The sequence below is a fragment of the Rhinatrema bivittatum genome, chromosome 4 (assembly GCF_901001135.1).
Source record: "Rhinatrema bivittatum chromosome 4, aRhiBiv1.1, whole genome shotgun sequence".
NCBI classification, from domain to species: Eukaryota; Metazoa; Chordata; class Amphibia; order Gymnophiona; family Rhinatrematidae; genus Rhinatrema; species Rhinatrema bivittatum.
Window position 1 is genome coordinate 208,124,446 of NC_042618.1, and position 22,558 is coordinate 208,147,003.

Here is a 22,558-nt window from a genome sequence, read left to right on the forward strand (position 1 = left end):
GCCCCCAAGGTAATCACCTCTATTCCCATCCATCAGGTCCTTCTTGATCTCCTCAAGAAGAACTGGGAACATTTTGGATCAGTTGCTCCAGTACACAGGAAAGTTGACACTACCTATTTGGTGCAGGTTTTCAAAAATCACAGCTTGATCACCACTCGGTCGTGGTAGAGTCTGCACAAAAGAGGGCGAAGAGGTCAAAGCCTCACTCATCTGTTCCTCCTGGAAAGGAACAGATGTTCCTAGATAACATTGGTCGCCGAGTATTCCAAGGGGCCATGCTCATCTCCCGAATTGCCGCCTATCAGCTTTATATGACCCAATATAACAGGGTCATTTTTAAGCAGATACAGGACTTCTCAGACTCCCTGCATCAGCAATTTCAAGAACAATTACAAACCCTAGTAAACAAGGGTTTTGAGGCAGGCAAGCATGAGATTAGAACATCTTATGACATTTTTGACACTTCTACCAGAGTGTCTGCAGCTGCTATTTCGGCGAGATGGTGGGCCTGGCTCAAGTCTTCTGACCTTCGCCCAGAAGTACAAGACTGGTTATCCGACCTGCCTTGTGTCGGAGATAATCTGTTTGGCGAACAGATTCAACGGACGGTGGCAGAATTAAAGGACCATCATGAGACCCTAAGACAGCTCTCTTTGATGCCTTCCGACTTCTCCTCAAAACAGCCCTTCAGAAAGGACTCCCAGAAGTCATTCTTCCGCCCAAAGAAGTCTTACCCGCCACCAACCAGATCCCGTGCCACGAGACCTTATCAAAAACCGCAGTCTCGTCAAGCCCGTAAACAAAAACCGCAAGCAGCTCCTCAACCAGGACCTGCTTCAGGTTTTTGACTTCCACCTAGAGAGCAGCAGCCAGATTCCTCTGTCGCACATACCAGTGGGAGGTCGATAGTGCCACTTCAACATGTGGCATTCAATCACATCTGACCAAGGGATATTGGCAATCATTGCTCAGGGTTACCATCTGAACTTTCTCGCCCTGCCACAGGACTCCCCACCTCTACAGACGTGGAGAACATCCGAACATGCCATTCTTCTGGATCAAGAGGTTTCTTCCCTCCTCCAGTCAAGAGCAATAGAACTCGTTCCATACTCTCAGCAAGGCCTAGGGTTCTATTCCCAATACTTCCTAATCCCCAAAAAATCGGGAGGCGTCAGTCCTATTCTGGACCTATGGGCCCTCAACAAGTACCTCCAGCGAGAAAAGTTCAAGATGGTTACCTTGAGATCGCTTCTAACTCTTCTACAAAGAGGAGACTGGCTCTGCTCTCTGGACCTCCAGGCGCATACACCCATATTGCGATAAGTCCAGCTCATCGCAAGTACCTGAGGTTTCTAGTAGGCCCCAAGCACTATCAATACCGAATGCTTCCATTCAGCTTAGCGTCTGCATCACAAGTCTTTACAAAATGCCTGTTGTTGTCGCAGCCTTCCTCAGGACACAAAGTGTTCATGTCTACCCCTTTCTGGACAACTTGTTAATCAGGGCTCCCACTCAGCAAGCTGCTCTGTCGTCCCTCAATCTAACCTTACACATTCTAATTTCGTTAGGATTTCTCGTCAATTACGACAAATCCTACTTAGTCCCATCTCAAACCTTGTCGTTCATTGGGGCAGACTTGGACACCTTACAGGCAAAGGCTTTCCTGCCTCGACAACGAGCACTGACTCTTGTATCTCTTGCTCATCAGCTGCAGTCTCAGCACTCTGCGACTGCACGCCAATTTCTTGTCCTCTTGGGACACATGGTGTCCTCAGTCCATGTCACACCAATGGCCCGCTTGGCCATGAGACTCATGCACTGGATTCTGAGGTCTCTATGGACTCAAGCTATTCAGCCTCTGTCGGCCATTGTCCACGTCACTGACTCACTCCGTCTGTCTCTCGCCTGGTGGAAAAATCAGACCCATCTCCTCCAGGGATTGCCCTTCCAGGTTCCAAATCCTCAAATCATTCTCACCACCGATGCTTCCAACCTCGGGTGGGGAGCCCACGTAGTTGATCTGCAGACAGAGGCTCTTGGTCTCCAGAGGAAGCCAAACACCAAATAAATTTCCTGGAACTTTGAGCAATCAGATATGCTCTCAGGGCTTTTCAGGATCGCCTATCAAATCAGGTCACCCTCATTCAGACAGACAACCAGGGAGGTGCGGGCTTCTTCCTTCTGTGTCAGGAAGCTGCACAGATTTGGGCGGAAGCTCTCTCCCATTCGATGTACCTCAAGGCCACCTACTTACCGGGAGTGGACAATGTGCTGGCAGACAAGCTGAGTCGCGTCTTTCAACCGCACAAGTGATCTCTCAACCCCTCAGTAGCGAACTCCATTTTTCAACAATGGGGATATCCTCAAATAGACCTCTTTGCGTCCCCACAAAACCGCAAAGTGGAAAACTACTGCTTTCTCATTCGCAGAAAACTCTCTCGACCCAGAGATGCATTCTCCCTCTTGTGGGCAACTGGTCTGCTCTATGCATTCCCTCCTCTTCCTCTTCTCTCGAAGACTCTCGTGAAGTTATGTCAGGACAAGGGAACCATGATCCTGATTACTATCAGTACCTCACTGGCCTCGCCAAGTGTAGTTTCCAATACTTCATTATCTCTCCATCCGCAGACACATTCCCTTGGGAAAGGACCCACTTCTGATCACTCAAAACGACGGGAGCCTACGCCATCCCAATCTTCACGCCTTATCCCTGATGGCATGGATGTTGAAAGGTTAATCCTTCAACCACTTAACCTTTCTGAACCAGTTTCCCGTGTCTTGATTGCTTCACAGAAGCCTTCCACGAGAAAATCTTAGTCTTACAAATGGAAAAGGCTCACATCATGGTGCTCTTCTCAGTCCCTTGACCCCCTTTCCTGTCCAATCCCGAAGTTTCTGGACTATCTCTGGCATCTATCTGAGTCAAGTCTAAAGACTTCTTCCATCAGAATGCATGTCAGTGTGGTAGCCGCCTTCCATAAAAGTGTCGGGGATGTCCCTATATCAGTACAACTCCTTGTAACATGCTTTTTGAAGGGCTTGCTCCATATCAAGCCTCCACTATGTCCTCCGGCCCCTTCTTGGGACCTTAATCTGATTTTGGGTCGGCTCATGAAACCACCGTTCAAGCCTCGTCACTCCTGTGACCTTTTATATCTCACATGGAAAGTGATTTTCCTTTTGGCTCTCACTTCAGCTCGCAGTTAGTGAATTGCAGGCTCTAGTTACCTATCTGCCTTACACTAAACTTCTGCAGGACCGGGCGGTACTCCGCACTCACCCTAAATTCTTACCTAAGGTAGTTTCGGATTTTCATCTTAATCAATCCATCATACTACCTACCTTTTTTCCCAGGCCCCATGCCAACCCAGGAGAACAGGCTCTGCATACCCTTGACTGTAAATGGGCTCTAGCGTTTTACCTAGACCGTACAGCTGCCCACAGGAAAACACTCAATTGTTCGTCTCTTTCCACCCTAACAAGTTAGGGAAGCCTGTGGGTAAGCAGACTCTCTCCTCCTGGTTGGTGGACTGCATATCCTTCTGCTATCAGCAAGCGGGCATTCCATTCCAAGACCGTGTTAAAGCACACTCTGTGAGGGCCATGGCGACTTCAGTAGCACACCTACGATCGGTGCCACTTCCTGACATTTGCAGGGCTGCTACCTGGAGTTCTCTCCACACCTTTGCAGCCCACTATTGCTTGGACAAAGCCGGAAGACAGGATTCCATCTTCGGCCAATCTGTCCTTCGTAACTTGTTTACAACGTGATGTACCTACACCCTTCCGCTTGCCCGGTGGGGTTCCGGATGCTCTCTACCAAATTCCGCCCCAGTTGTTGTGCCTGTTGCACGCCTTTGGGTACATTTGGTGCATGTTCGGACATCCTCAGCTCGGTACTCACCCATATGTGAGGACTACCATCCTGCTTGTCCTGTGAGAAAGCAAATGTTGCTTACCTGTAACAGGTGTTGGGACAGCAGGATGTTAGTCCTCACGAAACCCGCCCTCCACCCCACGGTGTTGGGTTCATAACTTTTTGTTGTTATATTTTTCGACACTGCCTGTAGCTTTCAAATAAGACTGAAGGGGGACCCCTGCTGGCTGCAGGGTTAGTGCCATGCTGGGCATGCCCAGTAGGGCCAGTCAAAGTTCTGGAAACTTTGACAGAAGTTTTCCATGATTGGGCTCCATCCTGATGATGTCACCCATATGTGAGGACTAACATCCTGCTGTCCTGTGAGAATACCTGTTACAGGTAAGCAACATTTGCTTTCTCCCATTTCTCTACTTTCCTTCTTTCTTCTGTCAAAACTTCACATCTCATTCTTTTTAGACTTTGTAAACCACCCTGATCTAAATTTATGAATGCTGGTATATAATTACCTAAAAATAAATATATTATAAACATTTTCAGCCCATACATTTTTACCTCATCCTTCTGTCTCCTGTCTTATTCCTCCATCATCCTGTCCTAGCCTTCAGTCTCATCTCACTCCCATTATAGCTATTAGGGATGTGCAATCGGTTTTCCCGAATTAGGCAATGTCAATGAAATTGCCTAATTCGGAATTGTTTGGGAGAACCAAAAAACGATAGATTTCCCCCAAAATTTCGGAAAAAATTCATTTTTGAGTTAGTGCGCGAAAAACGAAATTCCCGCGGGGAGGGCCTCGACACAAAATTTTTACCCAAAGCACATCTCTAATAGCTATCTCTTAACCCCTCCCAATTGTCTGCTTCCCCCATTCCCTTAACCCTTCCCAGCTTTCTAGCTTTTTGTCACCTTCATGCCACCTCTGATCCTCTCTTCTGCTTCCTAATATCCCATCTCTTTCCTTTGTGCCCTCCTTTCCCTTGTGTTCCCTCTGACCTTTTTCTGTTCCCTATGGCACCCCTTCTCTTCCTCTTTTGTTGCTCCCTTCCAACTCTCCCTTTTCTCCTTATACCTCCTAAGGCCTCTGATAATCTCCTTCCCTTCTTTATGTGCCGCGCCTCTCTCTTTTTCCTCCTTTCCTCATGCCCCCATCCTCCTTACTTCCCTCCCCTGTGGCCCCTTCTGCTCTGCTTACTCCTTGGTTCTTGTCTAACCTAGTGTCTCTCCTTTCTTTAATTCCCCACACTCCTTTGTGGCTACTCTTCCCTCCTTCCTCATGCCCTTCTGTTCCTCTTCCCCCAGTCCCCCCCCATGGCTCTTCCATGCACTCCACTATGACTTCCCTCTGTCCTTCCACCATTCCTTCCCTATGGCTTCCTCTTTGTCTCTTTCCCCTCCCTCCAGGTTTGCAAGGTTTTTCAGCAACAACAAGCCCTATTGCAGTTTACAAGACTATTCTAATACAATATGACCTCAAAGCAGCAACTAGGAGGTGTATCAAAGTACAAATTAAGCGATTTAGTGGGAAAAGCTCCACAGTTTTTAGATGCTTTTTTTTTTTCAGTGACTGTGGCTGGCAGAGGGAAGAGGAGAGCTCTATGAATTAGCAGTTATATCTTTTCTTCATGCTCCTTTTCAGAAGGAACTTAATCTTACTCCATAAGACCTAGGGGCAAAGCTGAAAGCTAAGAACTCAGGTCCTGTCAGATGTATAGACACAAAAAACACTTTAAAAAAAAGATATAACGCCATTGTGTGAAATAGTACTTGGTGTGACTGTTTATGTGTATGAAAGATGTGAAGATAGTGTTTGAAAGCTCTAGTGGTTCTTTGTATTTGTGTGGCTGTGATAGCAACTGCTCACTACCACCCTCCTGTCCACCAGCAGCTGCTACTTTGTATAAAATGCACCTGTTTGCACGCCAGTCATGCCGGCCCTGGATTTACTAAACATTTTTCCCCCATAGACACAAAATGGGAGAAGAGCCTTAGAAATTAAAGCCCTGAGAGTCTTTGATTAGGTTACACTTCTTCCTGAGTCTATGGCACTCCGTGGCCAAAATATGAAATATCTTTGAGCAGCACACAAATAGGTGTTATAAACTCGAAAGCACAGATTATACTATATATTCAGTTATTTCACTAGTAGTGCAGCCAAGCTGAATTGTGATGTCATCAAGCATGGTCTAGATTGTTATAATTTAACTCCACAGCATATATGCAAATAAGCAAGTATGGGTTGTAAAGATAAATGTATTAGAGATGTGCACCGGGTACCTGATCGTTTTTGCTTTCATGTTTGTGTGGCCGTGGGAAAATCTAGTTTTCCCACGGATCTGCATTTTTTTTTTCGTCAAATTGTTTTTCGGCCTAGTGCGCACTAACAAAAATAACAAAAAGTAGCAAAAATTAATGGTTTTTTGTTAGCGCGCGCTAACGGGAGTTAGTGCGCACTAACAAAAAAAGTTAATTTTTGTTACTTTTTGTTATTTTTGTTAGTGTGCACTAAGCCGAAAAATGAGTTTTGAATGAAAATTCGGGGAAAATGTGATCGTTTTATCGGTTTCCCGATCCATGACAATTTAGGAAATATCGTACGAATTTCCTAATCGTCAAACGTTTGCACATCCCTAATATGTATACCTTAGAAGCACCATTAATCAATCAGAAAGCTTCTTCAGCCCTACCTTTTTGATATGTTGCAGTAAAGCATGCACCACTGGAGCCTTTCTGCCCTGCTATTTCATGGTAATGCTTTCACTGATGGCTTTCCTGTTAAGCCAGGAGAAATTGACTGTGGCATGACTGGAAATTCAAGATTATGGTGCACACATACTTGCTGTTAGAGTATGTCCCCCATCTGGTTTGCCTGTTGGCAGAGAGATTAGGAACCAGCTTGAGGGGCTTAGGGAAGGGCTGGTGGTTTTTTATTGAGGTCACTAATAATGTTGTTTGTGTTTTGAGAGCAGGTGGTCAAAAGGCACCCAAGCATGTTTGGATATGTGGCGATTCGTTTGCTTTCGGGGCAAAGAACGAGTTCCTTGGCAGAGGCCAGGGTGAGCAGTTGGGCATTCATCTGGAGGATGCCAAGTTGCACTGGCTCGGAAGAACAGGCATGATGTGGGATGAGCTGATACCGACACTACTTCTTGCTCGCCACAACTTGCCACCACCGGATGTACTAGTAATAGACTTGGGAAGTAACGATTTAGGCGTGACTAAGTTGGTTGACTTCATAACTCGGATGAAGAAGGATCTGGCTCATATCAGGACTCTGTTCCAGGAGGCTGTGTTGGTTTGGTCCAACATTGTACCTCGGAGGTTCTGGGAGCATGCAAACAGACTGAACCCGATTGAACAAAGCTGGAAGAAAGTAAATGTAGAAATAGGGAAACTTGTGGAAAGCTTTGGAGGGCGGACAGTCAGGCATGATGAGATCCAGCCTGAGTATGATGTGTTTTACAGCCCTAGTGGTATGCAATTGTCTGGCTATGGTCTAGGCATTTTCAGCTCATCTGTAAAAGCTGTATTAAGCTCATTGCTCTAATGTTAGGGTCTGATATGGACCATTGGTGGTGGGGTGGGGGTGGGGGGTGGGGGTTTACAGCCAAGATTTACAGAAAAGGGTGGAAAAATGTTCTGTGCATGATCCCACTCAGGTTTTGTATGAAATATTTTGGCTGAAGCAGTTTTACTTGGAAGATGGTTTTAAGCAGTGTTGTAATATAAAGCTGTGGCCAGGCTGCAAATAGCTGGAGAAGTGTTCCATGTGAGATGGGTTAAAGCAGCCCAAGGATAACTACAGTGGGATAAGTGGAGTAATACAAAAACAGAGAGGTTGCGAAAGAAAGGGGTGGGGGTTGTACCTTGGCTTCAGAAAGCAATATTCTCACCCAGTGTAGAAACTGATGTACAGGAAAGGAGGGGCTGCAGCTTTATCAGAGTTCTCAGGTTTGTATTTATTAGTTGAAGCAGAAGAGGCATTGAGGAAGGGGGGATGCCTGTTGCAGTGGATGACAGACACTTCATTAGAGTGACCCTGTGGTTTTGGATTACATCCAGTATCTGGGTGGGAGGAGTAGAAGGTTAGGAGCTGGGATTGAATCTGCGCAGAGGAGGAGTGGAATACATGTGAAAATAGCTATACTATTAGCCTGGCATATCTAATAGCATATGATAATTCCCACTCATAGGGCCACAATACTTTCCTCAGTGAGGTATCCCTCACTGTAGAGTTATTTTAGAAGAGGTTGATAACAGGAGAACACATTTTGTTTCTTCTGATTTGTATGACTTTGTGTTAAAAATTTCACTGTAAAATGGCTCTGAAAGTCTAAAATAAAGTGGTAGTCTTTGGCTTCCAGTAATTGTGTTGCTCCTGTGTTATTACTGGGGGAAGGTAGAAGGTGTTGTGGTGACTTGTTACCAGAGAAGATCTACAATGTTGTAACTTTTAACCTTACATCTGCACTTCTTTATAGTTAACTCAAGCTTGTGCCCATATTGGTGTATAAATCTGTTTTAAGAGAGAAATTATTTTTCTGTATACCTGCAGACTGATGTGCTCCACAAACTACTATTACTCATTTGGCTGCTCCCTGATGAGCCCAACAGGGAGTTGGAGCTTAGCCAACTGTGCAGTACCCACATTGATCCCATACACTGACAAATAATGATTTTAAGAATTTTTTCTCTTAGGGGTATATTGTCTGTTCATGCTCTGTATGTTAGGTAGGAAAACCTTTTAAATATTTAGATGCATTTAATATTATGTACAGCACTTGAAAGATGTTTGTTTTTGTTTTTCATCATGTTTGCAGCAGTCATATCCATCTTATAAAATGAATTCTTGTGATCTCGGAGTATACATGAAGTATTTTGGCACCAAATATTGGGTATCTATTGCTTTTGTAATAAAACATTAAGTAAATCTCAGTGGAAGGTGCAGAACAGTTGTTTGTTACAATGCTTTTTATGAGGTGAAATACTCTGAATCCTGGGGCTGATTTCACATGAAATGAACTTCATATAATGAAGAAAGAGATGAATGTTTTTAAAATGTGACAGTACCTCAAACACAAATTCTCATTTTTCCCTTTGGCAAGTTCTCTGGAAGGCAAATTATGTCCACAGTTGTCCCTTACTGAATTTTCTGTTTAGGATGGATTGCATTAATTGTATTAAAAAGATGTATGGCATTGGTCATTCTCTGGTCACTGCCCAGATAAACAGTGTGTATAAAACTATGTCTTTGGGATATCTTACAAACTGTGAAAATAACTATGAATAGGTGCACTTATTCCATTTTGTTTGTCTGGTATAGATTTGCTGTAGATTTGTATCTGGTTATTTCTTGTGTAATGCACAGATTTTCATCCACTATAATGAACTGCTATGAGCTCGGTTATAATTCCTGTATCATGACCTGACCAGGATACTTCACAATAAAAGGATCAATATATAACAGGCTGGAAATGGACCAGCAAAACTGCAGTTAATAGGCAAATCAAGTTAGAATTTTAGTCCTAAAGACAGAGATGTTTCTATATATAACTATAATTTTTTCTGTAGTTGTATTCAATTTAGGATTACATACATTGGCATTGTTTGTATATGGGGAAGCCTTTCCATCCCTTTGTTGCAGGTTTGTAGCTGGATCCATCCTAACTAATTTGAAAGTTCAGTTTTATTTTAACTATATTACCTGTGTGGATGTCATTAAATACAAGGATAAAAATTGTCCAAAGACTGAGATTTAATTTTATTAGCCTGTCTTCCTTTCAGTTTCCTTAAAACAAAATGTGCCTTTTAGTTGTTTTTTTAGCTAAAGGAACTGCAAGATTAGTAATGACTGCTTGTAAAGGCTAATAAAATAAACTCTCATTTTTTGTACAGATGCCTAGGGCCATCCTTGAGAGGGATGGGGTGCAAATAGGGGCGACTGCCTTGGGCTCTGCAATTTGAAGGGGGCCCTCCACTGCCAAGGTAGCCCCAACACTAAAATTTCAGCATTCCAGGGCCCCACCATGGTTGATTTGCCCTAGGTCCCACACCTTCCTAAGGTCAGGCCTGCGGAGGCCAACCCAGGAATAATGATTTGTAAAGTCTGTTAAATGAATTTATATGCCAACAAGTTATAGAGCCAATCATTATGTAATAGTAAATATCCTAGACAGAATCTAGACAAGTTATTGGGAAACACAGTTATTCATCCTTTCAAATAATATTAGAACTAGAAGACACGTCATGAAACTAACTTGTAGCAGATTTAAAACAAATTTGAGAACAGCATTTTTTCACAATTAAGTTGTCAAATTTGTTGCTGGAGGATGTGATCAAAAAAAGTAATATAGCTGTGTTTAAAAAGGTTTAGACAAGTTCCTGGAGGACAAGTCTATTCATTGTTAGCCAGATAGACTTATAGTTCATTACCTCTTACTTCTGAGGTGAGCAGCATGGAATGGATCTTTCCACTGGGATCTGACAGCATGCTGGACTCTATGGACCATTGGTCAGTCTCAACATACTATTTGTCATGCTGTTTGAGTGATTTATATTTACTGATCTTTGTTTTCAGTTTATTTTATTTTGCTTGGGAATTTCAATGTTGGAACAAAAAAGAAAGCAATGGAAAAATGTATACTGATTTTTCTCCTGTGTTATTTCAAAGTCATTTTTCCACTGACTACTTTTTTTTTGTTATACCCTTGAAATTCCCAGGCAAAATAAAAACTGAAAACAAATGTCCCTATTTATATTCTAATAACAGGAAGATCTTGGTTCTCACAGGCTGCAAGTAACTTAAAACATCTCTGGTTGTGCAAAGTATTAAAATGGAGCAGAAGTCACTATCAAACATTTTATTCCAAGCTGGATAAACACAAAGTGTGATGTGTGGTGGCAGCAACATAGTTTTTTTTAAATACACATTTGCATTATTACTGTGTGCACATAATGCCAGGGGTTCAGAGAGAGCAGTGAGCAGGCGATTTGTAGGGGCTGACACCTTATTAAAAAAAATTTATTTTTTTTGTTGTATTAGGGTTTTTGTTGTTTTACAAGAAAGCTACGTTACAAAAGTATTTGCCTTTCAGACCTGATCTATTCTTGTTGCTGATCCTATTTGACATTGTTTCAGAAGAAGAAAATCGGGTCAAACAAATCTTAATTGATTTTTTTTCATTTGGATGACTAGAGAATTAGATCAAGGTCTTGCGCTTGATATGGTTTACTAAGATTTCAGCAAAGCTTTTGATGCTGTCCCGCATAGAAGGCTCATGAATAAAATGAGCAGCCTGAGAGTGGCCTAGATTAGAAATTGGTTAACTGATAGATGACAGAGAGTTGGTAAATGGAATTAACTCCAAGGAGAGCAAATTAATGGAATGCTTTAGGGATCTGTTCAGTATCTTTGTGAGTGAAATTGTGGAGAGGTTAGAAGGAAAAGCTTATCTTGTTGCAGAGAACACTAAGATCTTCAATGGAGTGGACACCTCTGAAGGAGTAGATATGAGAAGTGATCTAAGAAAGCCTAAGGAATGGTCAAATGTTTGGCAATTGAAATTCAATACCAAAAGGTGAAATCATGTATCTGGGGTGCAGAAATCCAAATGAGCTGTATATGAAGGGGCAGGGGAGGGAGAAAAAGAGAATTGAGTATTAGCTGGGATTCATGAGGGAAGGGTGGGATAGTGTTTGATCTGAAGGTAGCAAACTAGTGTGACAAGTTAGTGACTAAGGATAGAAGAATTCTAGGCTTTATAGAGAGAGGCATAACTAGCAAGAAAAAGGAGGTGATAATGCTACTATACAGGTCACTGATGTGAGGCCTTACTTAGAATGCTGTGTTCATTTCTGGAAACCATATTTTAAATAAGATAGAGGTAGGATAGAAGCAGTGGAGAAAGAGGCAACCAAAATGGTGTAGGCTCTGCATCAAAAGACACATGAGATAAGACATGAGAACCTAAATACATATTTCCTGGAAGAGAAGGGGAAGGGGGATTATAACAGACTTTTAAATACTGAAAGGTACTAAAAATGAACAAGAAACAAATATTTTCCTTTGTAAAGGAAACTGTAAAACTAGCAGCCATGATATGAAACTCCAGGGTTAGACACAGAAGCAACTTCAGAAAATTTTTTTCCATGGAAAATGTGGGGGATGCCCAGAATGCATTTCTGGAGGAGGTGGTGAGGACAGAAACATTGACAGAATTTGAGGGTATGGAATAAACACAGAGGATCCCTTGTTGCAGAGGATTAAAGTACGCAAGTACCTGTAGTAACTTTTCTGCATGGGAGTGACCTGCATGGAGTGACAGTTACCACCCTAAACTCCTTGCTGCGCAAACTGAATGGGCCATTTTGGGTTTATTTGCCATTATTTGCTGTTATGTTTTGATCTTGCCTACTTCAGCTGCTATGTTGATGGTTAAAACCTAGTACTTTGCTTGTGTTTGAGGCAATGGGACTGGATATTTAGCTGCATACATCAAATAGCACTATAGAAGTGATTAATAGTAGTAGTGTAGTGCAGCTTATCAGAAATAGTTGGAAGGCTATGAACACAAATGCTTACAGTCTAGGTAATAAAATTCCAGATCTGCAAGCCCTTTGGATACAGATTTGTTTGATAAGATAGTGTAACTGTTGTGTTAATTTACTTGGATGCATGGAAATAAAGGTTAACAAATAAAAACAACAAATAATAATATATAATTTTTTTTTTATTGGTCTAACAATACATTTCTTGGCCAGCTGTTGGGAGCTAATTCTCAGGTCAGAATAGAATTAATTTGATCTGATCTGAGGAAAAGTATTAGTTCCCAAAAGCTGGTCCAGAAATGTATTAAGTTAGTACAATATAAAATATTATATATGTGTTTTTTAAATTAACCTTTATTCCCTGGATATTGTTTCAATCACAGATATAGTTTGTCTCATAAATAGGGCACAGCTATACTGAGCTATAGTCTGTTTAGAAAGAATAGGGATGGCAGAAAAGAGGCAGTAGCAGTTCTTTATGTAAAAACTCTTAATACAATGGAAATGCAGGTGGTGTGGGGAAAGGTAAAAGTGGTGTTGGCTATCTTAAAAGGGGAGATCGCATGCCTGTCTACACCACAGTGGTCTATAGACCTGTGATTTAGGTGTAAGAACTGAATGGAGGTTTGGTTTGATAGTCAAAAGATGGGAATGAAGCGGGAGAGCTTAACTCCGCTGAACGTAGATTGGAGTATTCCTTACATGTGATTTGGTTAGAAGTAGAGCGATCATAACTCTCTCTAAGGGGCTCTCGGGTAAATGGTAATGGGACCATACTGAGCCTGGTACTTATAAATGGAGAAAGTGTTTCTAATATCTGGGTAGGGTTCCACCTGAGAACTAGTGACCATTGGATGGTATGGTTTGATATAATGTCTAAGGCAAAGAGGAGTTGTACAAAGCTCAAAGATTAAAAAATACTGACTTTGGTAAATTGGGAAAGTATGTTAAGTTGATGCTGGCAGGGTAGAAGGATGTGGGTGAAGTGGAAAAACCAGTGAGCTTAACTAAAAGGAGCCATAGCTGAAAAGGTAAGGGAGAAAGGTTAATATTCATAAACCTCAAGAGATTGCAGAAAGGCAACAATATCTAGAAAAGCTTAGAGAAGCTGGGAAAATAGGAATGTAAAAATTCAAATGAAAAAATAGCAAATATGGTAAAATGGGGATGATTTTTTTTTTTTAAGTTAGTGAGAGTAGGAAGTACAAAAGTGGGATTATGAGAGTCCTTGGTGAAGGGGAGGAATATATCGAAGCTGATGAGGCAAAAGCAAAATTGCTTAACAATTTCTGTTCGGTGTTCCCTATGGAAGGGCCTGGAGCAGGACCACATAAAACGAACACAAATAAGATTGGAGGTGAGGTAAACTGCAGTTGATTTTCAGAACAGTGTGTTCATGAGGAGCTAACTAAATTTAAAGTAGATAAAGTGATGGGAGTGGATGGGATACATCCAAGGATATTGAGAGAACTTGGAGAAGTCCTGGCAGCTCTGCTGGCTGATCTTTTCAATGCATCTTTAGAGTCAGGAGTAGTTCTGGAGGACTGGAGAGGGGCAGATATGGTTCCTGTTAATAAAAGTGGGAGGCTGGGAACTATAGGCTGGACAATCTACCTCTGTAGTGAGCAAATTAATGGAATTAGTACTAAAACACAAGAGAGTGCAATTTCTGGAATCCAATGGATTGCATAATCAGAGATAGCATGGTTTTACTAGAGTTAAATCTTGTCAGATGAATCTGATTAATTTCTTTGATTGGGTGACCAGAGAGTTGGATCAAGGAAGAGTGCTAGACATAATGTACTTTAATTTCATTAGAGCCTTTGACACAGTTCTGCACAGGAGCCTTAAATATAAATTGCGCATTCTTGGTATGGAACCTAGAGTCATTGACTGGATTACAAACTGGCTGAGTGGGAGGCGACAAAGGGTAGCCATAAACGGAATTTACCCCTTCTGAGGAGGGGAGCGTTACTAGTGGTGTGCCTCAAGGTTCATTCCTGGGACTGATTCTTTTCAACATTTTTGTGAGCAACATAGTGGAAGGATTATCAGAAAGAGCTTGTCTTTTTGTCAATGATACCAAAATCTACTACAGGGTAGACAGCCAGGAAGGTGTGAAAAACCGGAGGAAAGATATAGTGAAGTTTGAGGAATGGTCTGGAGACTGGCAGTTAAGATTTAATGCTAAAAAAAAATCCAGAGTAATGCATTTAGGATGCAAAAACCCAAGTGAGAGGTACAGTATTGGAGATGAAATTCTAAGCACAAAAGAAGAGTGGGATCTGGGGTGATTTTATCTGATGACTTAAGGTGACCAAACAAGTGGATAAAGCGACAAAAGCCAGTAAGAATCTTGACTGCATAGGGAGAGGAATGGTCAGCAGAAAAAGGGAGGTGATGTTGCCCCTATTTAGTCCCTGGTGAGATCTTATTTGTGATAAATTGCAGGAGCAACTTGCGAGACTGGAAGATTGGGTATCCAAATGGCAGATTAAATTTAATGTGGACAAGTGCAAGGTGATGCATATAGGGAAACATAACCCATGCTGTAGTTACACAATATTAGGTTCCATATTAGGAACTACCACCCAGGAAAAAGATCTAGGCATCTTAGTGGATAATACATTGAAATCGTTGGCTCAGTGTGGTGTGGCAGTCAAAAAAAGGAATTATTAGGAAGGGAATGGTAAATAAAACAGAAAATGTCATAATGCCTCTCGCTCCATGGAAAGACCGCACTTTGAGTACTGTATACAACTCTGGTCGCTGCATCTCAAAAAATATATAATTGCAGTGGAGAATGTACAGAGAAGGGCAACCAAAATGATAAAGGGAATGGAACAGCTCCCCTATGAGGAAAGACTAAAGAGGTTAGGACTGTTCAGCTTGGAGAAGAGATTACTGAGGGGGAATATTATAAGAGGTCTTTAAAATCATGAGAGGTCTAGAACGGGTAAATGTGAATCGGTTATTTACTCTTTTGGATACTAGGACTAGGGGGCACTGCATGAAGGTAGCAAGTAGTGCATTTAAAACTAATTAGAGAAAATTCTTTTTCACTCAATGTACAATTAATCTCTGGAATTTGTTGTCAGGGATGTGGTTAGTGCAGTTAGTGTATCTGAGTTTAAAAAATGTTTGGATAAGTTCTCAGAGAAATCCATTAACTACTATTAATCAAGACGACTTAGGGAATAGACACTGCCATTACTAGCACCAGTAGCATGGTATCTACTTAGTGTTTGGGTACTTGCCAGGTATTTGTAGCCTGGATTGGCCACTGTTGGAAACAGGATGCTGGGTTTGATGGACCCTTGGTCTGACCCAGTATGGCAATACTGTGTACAATTCTGGACTGCACCTTTAAAAGGATGTTAAATTGGTTGGAGTCGGTCCAGAGGGTGGCTACTGAAATGATCAGTGGTCTTCGTTCTAAAGCATATGGGGATAGACTTAAAGATATAAACATGTAAACCCTAGAGGGAAGGTGAAATAGAGATCTGATAAAGACATTTAAATATTTCAAAGTTTCCATGCACAGGAATCTAGTCTTTCAATAGAAAGGAGCCTCTAGAGCCTCTAGAGCAGGGGGCCATGGAATGAGGGTGAAAGGGGATAGACAGAGTAGTGGATGCATGAATGGGCCTACCAGTGAAAGTGGTGGAATAGTATCTGAATTCAAGAAAGCATAGGATAAATACAAGGGATCTCTGAGGGAATTGTAAGGGCTACATAAATTGGATGGATGGGCAGACTAGAATGGCCATATATCCATATCCTGCCTTATCTTCTTTCCAGCTTGTTGCAAGCTTCCAAGTTCTCTTCCCTGTTGATTGTAACTTTGACTCATTCCTACCTACTGTTTATCTTTCGTTTACTTGAATAGTTACCCCAGTTTTATTCTTGTTAATTGTAAACCGATCCGATATGGTTATTTACTATGAAGGTCGGTATATAAAACTGTTAAATAAATAATAAATATAGTCTTTTTCTACCATCATGTCTATTTCTATTAATAGAGCAACAGATCTTTGTCAGGAAAGTAAATAAAGGTAAGAGGAAAAAGAAATTTGTTTTCTTTTCCAAAGAGATGGCTGAAAATGTAAGGTGTCAAAGATGGGGATTCAAAAAATCCAAAGAATCTCAAAAAGAACACAAGGAAGAATATACAGTAAAGCAGAAAAGTGGCAAAAATAGGACACTGAAGACAAAAGCAGAAGAAGGGTTAGCTAAGACAAAGGTTACAAGATTTTTTCAGATATGTCAGTAAAAGGAAGAAATGCAGAGGTGGGATTGTAAGACTGAGAGGAAAAAGAAGACTGTGGAGGGTGATAAGTTAAAAAAAAAATACTGTTTACTGTTAGTGAAGAAGGGATTGGAGATGAATCATTGTTAGTAGGGGTTTGTATGGTAGTGAGGTAGCTACATCTACTTTTCTCCAGTTTTACAGAACCACTATTGAACAGATTCATCAGTTAATCTTCCAGAACCTCTAACCTCCCTTAATGTCTTCAGACACATGACATGCAGCCATATAGCTTTCTCTACTTGCAGTTTTGCTAGTTCCACTGAAACCCATTCTTTCATAAACAATGTGACGCAAGGGCAGGCAGCTCTGGTCTTTGAGTGGTGCCTCACCAGACCTGTTCACAAAGTAAATGGAATTCACTCTTAAAAAAAGTGATTAGTTCATTGCTTCATGCATTTGTCCAGGGGTTATTTCTTTTCAGTGTCTTTATCGATAATATGAAAGGGGTTAAAAGGAAAGGTTTGCCTTTTTGTAGATAATGCTAAGATTTGCAACAAAATGGACAGCCCTGAGTAAGTACACTGGATGAGAAATAATGTAAGAGAGCTTAAGGAGTGGTTGAATGCTTGGCAGGTAATATTTAATGTGAAACAAATGTTAAGATTTCATGCATACAGGCTGCAGAAATTCAAGGAAACAGTACATGTTATGGGGTGAAAATACTAATTTGCACCAACCAGAAGACAACAGTGTGATCATGTCATGATCTCAAGATAGTGACAGTGATAAGGCAGTGACTAGGGCAAAAGGAATTCTAGAGCATATAAGGGGAGGCATAACCAGTAGAAAATGAGGTGATAAAATACCTCTGTACAGATGTGTCCAATTCTGGAGTCTATTCCTCCTTATAAATAGACTGGAAGTTGTCCAGAGAAAGGCTACCAAAATGGTGCAGGTCTGCACCAGAACTGTATATGACATGACATTTAAGAATCTAAATATCTATATCCTAGAGGAGAGGGAAAGGTGTGTGTGTGTGTATATGTATGTATATATATATATATATATATATATATATATATATCAATGGTATAAAGGGGAGAGCACAAGAAGAAACCCTTTTTTTCAGAGGAGAATTGCTTTAGAAAAGGATCCAGGCATCAGTGTTGATAATACGTTGAAATCTTCTGCTCAGTGCGCAAGAAAGCAAATAGAATGCTGGGAATTGTTAGGAAAGGAATGGAGAATAAAACAATATTATGTCAACTCTGTATCATTCTATGGTGCGACCTCATCCTGAATATTGTGTGCAGTTTCTGGTCACCACATCTCAAAAAAGATATAGCAGAAATAGAAAAGGAACAGAGAAGGGCAAACGAAATGATAAAGGGCATGAAATGATTCCCTATGAGGAAAGGCTAAAAAGATTAGGACTCTTCAGCTTGGAGAAGAGATGATTGAGGGGAGATATGATGGAAGTCTATAAAATGAGTGGAATGGAATGAGTAAACAATCTGTTTTCTCTTTCAAAGAGTACAAAGACTAGGGGACACACAATGAAGTTTCTAGAAAATACATTTAAAACTAATAAAAGAAAATATTTTTTTACTCAACCCATAATTAAGCTCTGGAATTTGTGGCCAGAGGATGGGGTGAAAGTTATTAGTATAGCTGCCTTTAGAAAAAGGTTTGGACAAGTTCCTGGAGGAAAGTCCATAAACGATTATTAAGATGGAGTTGCAGAAATCCATTGGTTATCCCTAGGATTAGCAGCATGGAATCTATCCTACCCCTTGGGAATCCTGCAAGATACTTGTGACCTGGATTGGCCTCTGTTGGCAACAGGATACTGGGCTTGATGGACCTTTGGTCTGACTCAGTTTGGCAAATCTTATATACTTATGTATGTACTTATACAAGGTTATGGTATCTAGGGAGACCAGATTGGGGAGCAATCTCAGAAAATATTTCATCAAGTAAAGGGTAGTGGATAATGGAATGAACACCCAGTGGAAGCAGTGAAAATAAAAACAGTAACAAAATTTAAAAAGCATGAGTAGGTACAGAGGGCACCTAGTGGCATAGGTGAGGGGAGAGCCAAATATTGGTTGGTGGTATATGGTATAGTACCAAGGGTGGATTCGGATAGATTAGATGGACAAAATGGTCCTTACAGACTTAAAATTCTTGATAATGGTAGAAACATGGTTGGCAGGTTGTAGTAATGAATCAAACCACCCTTCCCTTCCTCAAGCGGAGTGATAAGGACAAGATGAGCAGATAAAGGAAACATCCCAGCAATATTGCAAGCTATTGGATAACCAAGTTGGTGTCAGTTGACTAGAACTCCAGAGAAACCAACCAGGTTGGAGCTGATAGATTGATGGTAGCAAGATACTGTTTACTATGACCTAAAAGAGGCTAGATGTTAGCACAACAGCCTTGCTAGTTCGTTGGCGATTTAGATTATTATAAAGCTAAAAACATTGAGGGGTGGGGTATGCTGAGTGTGGTATTAAATGTGGAATTGTGTGAGTGTTCAGATAGTAGAGAAACACTGTTGTTACATTTCTAAATAGTAATGGTATGACTTCATCTAGCTTGTAAAAAAAAAAAAAAAAAAAAAGGCACTGGGGTAATGTGCAAAAGTTGATGGTTACTAGCTTAACAGCATAAGGCTTCCAAGAAGATTGGTGTAACCTTCACAGGGTGACCATGATTAAAACCTGAACATAAATGAGCATGAGGAAGCTAGATGTTTGACAGTAGGTTGTATGGATCATTACAAAACTTTGTAAGAAGACATGGAAGGGGACTGATTATTGGATTAAGTATTGGTTGTATAAGAGGTGGAGGAGGCCAGCAATGCGACTGATTTTGATCATGTGCAGGGGAGAGGTCGGGTATAAGATGTGCAGGGGTTGGGAGCTGGTATTTTGTGTATGCTCATCTATCTTTGTATGCTCATCTACCTATGGTAGAAAACCAGAATAAGAATCTCAGCTGGACAGAGTGGATGGGCCAGTTGTTTATCAGTTATCATTTACTATGTATGCATTGTAGTACATTTTCAAAGGGAAACCCCTTTGACAAGGAGGGTAATTTTCAGCTCAACCATTTTACCTATGTCCGCTATTAACCAGTATAAAAAACCTCTTTGGAAATTTTGTGTACTCCATAGTAGTGGTTCTCAACAGGTGTGTTGGGACACACTACTGTGTTGGTGGGTTCCGGGGGATGTGTTGCGGGGCCGTCAAACGTCTGCACCGTCCTCATCAGTCCAGGCCGGAGTTGACAGACTTCTTTATTGTGTATGACAGGAGGTTGCTTTTGCTTCCTTCTCCTCTTCTGGCCCAGTGGGAGGCTGTGCCCTCCTTCACCCAGATCAGAGTGAGACATCGTAAATTCCTGCTCTTTTGGGCCTGGTAGGACATCAAATTTGTCTTCCCCCACTGGGCCTGGCAGAGAGGCTGCTGATGCCCTTTTCACCTGGCTGGGCTGGAAATGATAGACATCAGGAGCACGAGGGAGAGAGTAGCGTGCCCTACACCCACAGATCCACTATAGACTTCTGCTGCCACTGCCTCTCCCCAATATTTCTTCCCCTCGTTTGCTGCCGTGTTTCAAGGCTTTGCAGTACAAGACATTTTACCTGGGCAGCAATCTTTTAATTGCTATGTATTAACTGGTACTTCTGTTGCAAAACTCTGTTATACACTTATAAATTTTAGGCAGCTTGGTCAGGAGCAGTGACAAAATACTCAGCCATTAACTGTCTGATTCATTGCTTTATGGTGACGGTATTAGTCACTGCAGTTTCATGTGGGATAAATTACAGAAACATTCAATCCCTATGTAAAATCACTGCTGTGTTTTTATGGGTGACAGAAACTGTTCTCTGTACAACCAGCCTTCAGAAGCAATTGAAATCGCTTTCATGGAAGAGACACTGGATTGTAACATCATAAGAGGAATCAGGCAGGTGGAAAAGGCTGACTGTACAGGAGGAGTTTATTCCACACACACACACACACACACACGTCCTCTCCAAAATCATCGATGGAATGAAATGCAAAAATATGTAACTATTAGATGGAACAAGCTACATTATTTGCTATTTTTAGATTTACCAGATTATGGTACTGCCTCTTCAAATGTTGACTGCAGCTTGACCTGTCATAGAAGATTTTTTAAATTATTTTTTACAGTTTTAAATAATTCCTGTCAGGTCGCAATTCACTGAGAAATGCAGGTGGTTATTTTCTTGGTAAGTTTTGCATTTAGAAGTACTAAAACACACTGGAGGCAGATTTGGCAAAATATTTTGGAAAGGAGCTGTGTGTGGCAACACTGCACTTTTCAGCTGCTGAACAACAATACACACCCCCCCCCTAACAAGGTGCTGTATATCTCTCAGGTAACAGGTGAGAAACTGTTGAAGCTCTAAGCAAGCTGCTGCCACAGCGGTGCGAGTATCACTAATGACAATGTAGCATGTTGGGGCATAATGGATCCTTGCTTTATGTGATGAGACATCACCAGTTGCATCTTGTATGTGTGTTTCTGAGTAATATGTTATGATGATGTCACTGATGATACTCGTATTAGCATGGTAGCCCAGAGGACAGCTTTTTGCAGGATGAGTGCTCCGTCTCGTTGGGTTAACTTCTGAAGCACTGCATGGGATCTAGTGAGCGCAGCCATCTTTTCACATCGTGTTTCATTTATTTTCATGATGACTCAATTTGTGCTGGTGAGTGAGGTTACCATAGTTGGGAATGGGGGGAAGTGGGGCAGGAAGGTTTGTGATTTTTGTGGGGGATAGAATGTGGTTTTTCTGTGTTAAATAATATGGTACTAACACAACTCCCATCTGTATTTAAATGCTGTCCCCAGGTTACAGCCACGGCTCTGTCTGCGTGGAGTTTTCCCTCTTGGAAGAGGCCATCGGATGCATGGAAGCCAACCAGGTTGCTTTATACTTCGGTCAAATGCTGCTGCAAGGGTTGTGATTTTTGTTTTGGAGGAGGAGGGGAGGGAAAGCATCCACACATTTATTTTTTTTTTAAACAACCAATGGTGGCAAAGTAATTTGTCTCCTGCAACTTGCAGTGCCACTGCTCCAAGGTTACAATTATCCAGCAGTTGTATTTGTTGGCAGGAAATGAGGAAACGTGTTGCTATTATGATGGCACATCTGGCGCTTTGGTTAGATCGCAGGGATGATATGTTGGAAACAGGCAGTAAGTCTTTCTGTGTTTGGTGCATGTGGTGAATTCTGCAGTTGGGGACAATGTCTCATTTGTCCTTGGATTCCATGAAGTATGTGATTAGGGTTATTGTACCAATAATAGGATTTCAGGCAAGAGCATTTACAAGTGACAACTATTTATAAAGCCCTTTTATTTGAGAAAACGTTTCATATATTTTTAGGAAGTGCTAAAGTTTTATGAAAACACTTCCATTCACTTATAATCAATGGGACTAGAATCCTTATGTAATGGTAGTTCTGACTTTCTGTATTTGAACCATGGAATGTGAATGAATTTACCCAGATAAATCTGGTAACATTCACTTCTTGCTGCTTTGTTACCAGTGTCAAATCAATAGTAGTAGCAACCACGTATATTTTCTTTGTATCTGAGGATTAATCTGCCACACGTGGGTAACATCTCATGGCATCAATGCATAGTGTTTCTTCAAAAACTATAGAAAAGTATAGAAAGCTTTTCTTGACATATGTGGGGCTTTATGCCCTCCTAGCACTATGTGGGTTGCCTTCAGACCTCCTCAGATGCATTTTCTTTGCTCTCTATGTAGTTTTTATTATGATGTTGGCCTACTCAAGTCAATTTCCTGGCTCCATTTACACTTTATTGAAG

At 41.4% G+C, this 22,558-nt stretch overlaps 1 protein-coding gene across 5 annotated transcripts in view; it reads left to right on the top strand.

Moving 5' to 3' along the window:
* The window catches only part of RBM6 (RNA binding motif protein 6), a 483,691-nt gene that overhangs the window by 246,286 nt on the left and 214,847 nt on the right, over positions 1 to 22,558 (top strand). For all 5 annotated transcript variants that reach the window (XM_029599637.1, XM_029599633.1, XM_029599634.1 and 2 more), the window contains exon 6: positions 21,573 to 21,646. In XM_029599637.1, the coding sequence (XP_029455497.1) occupies positions 21,573 to 21,646 (74 nt within the window). The remainder of the gene's footprint in view (positions 1 to 21,572; positions 21,647 to 22,558) is intronic.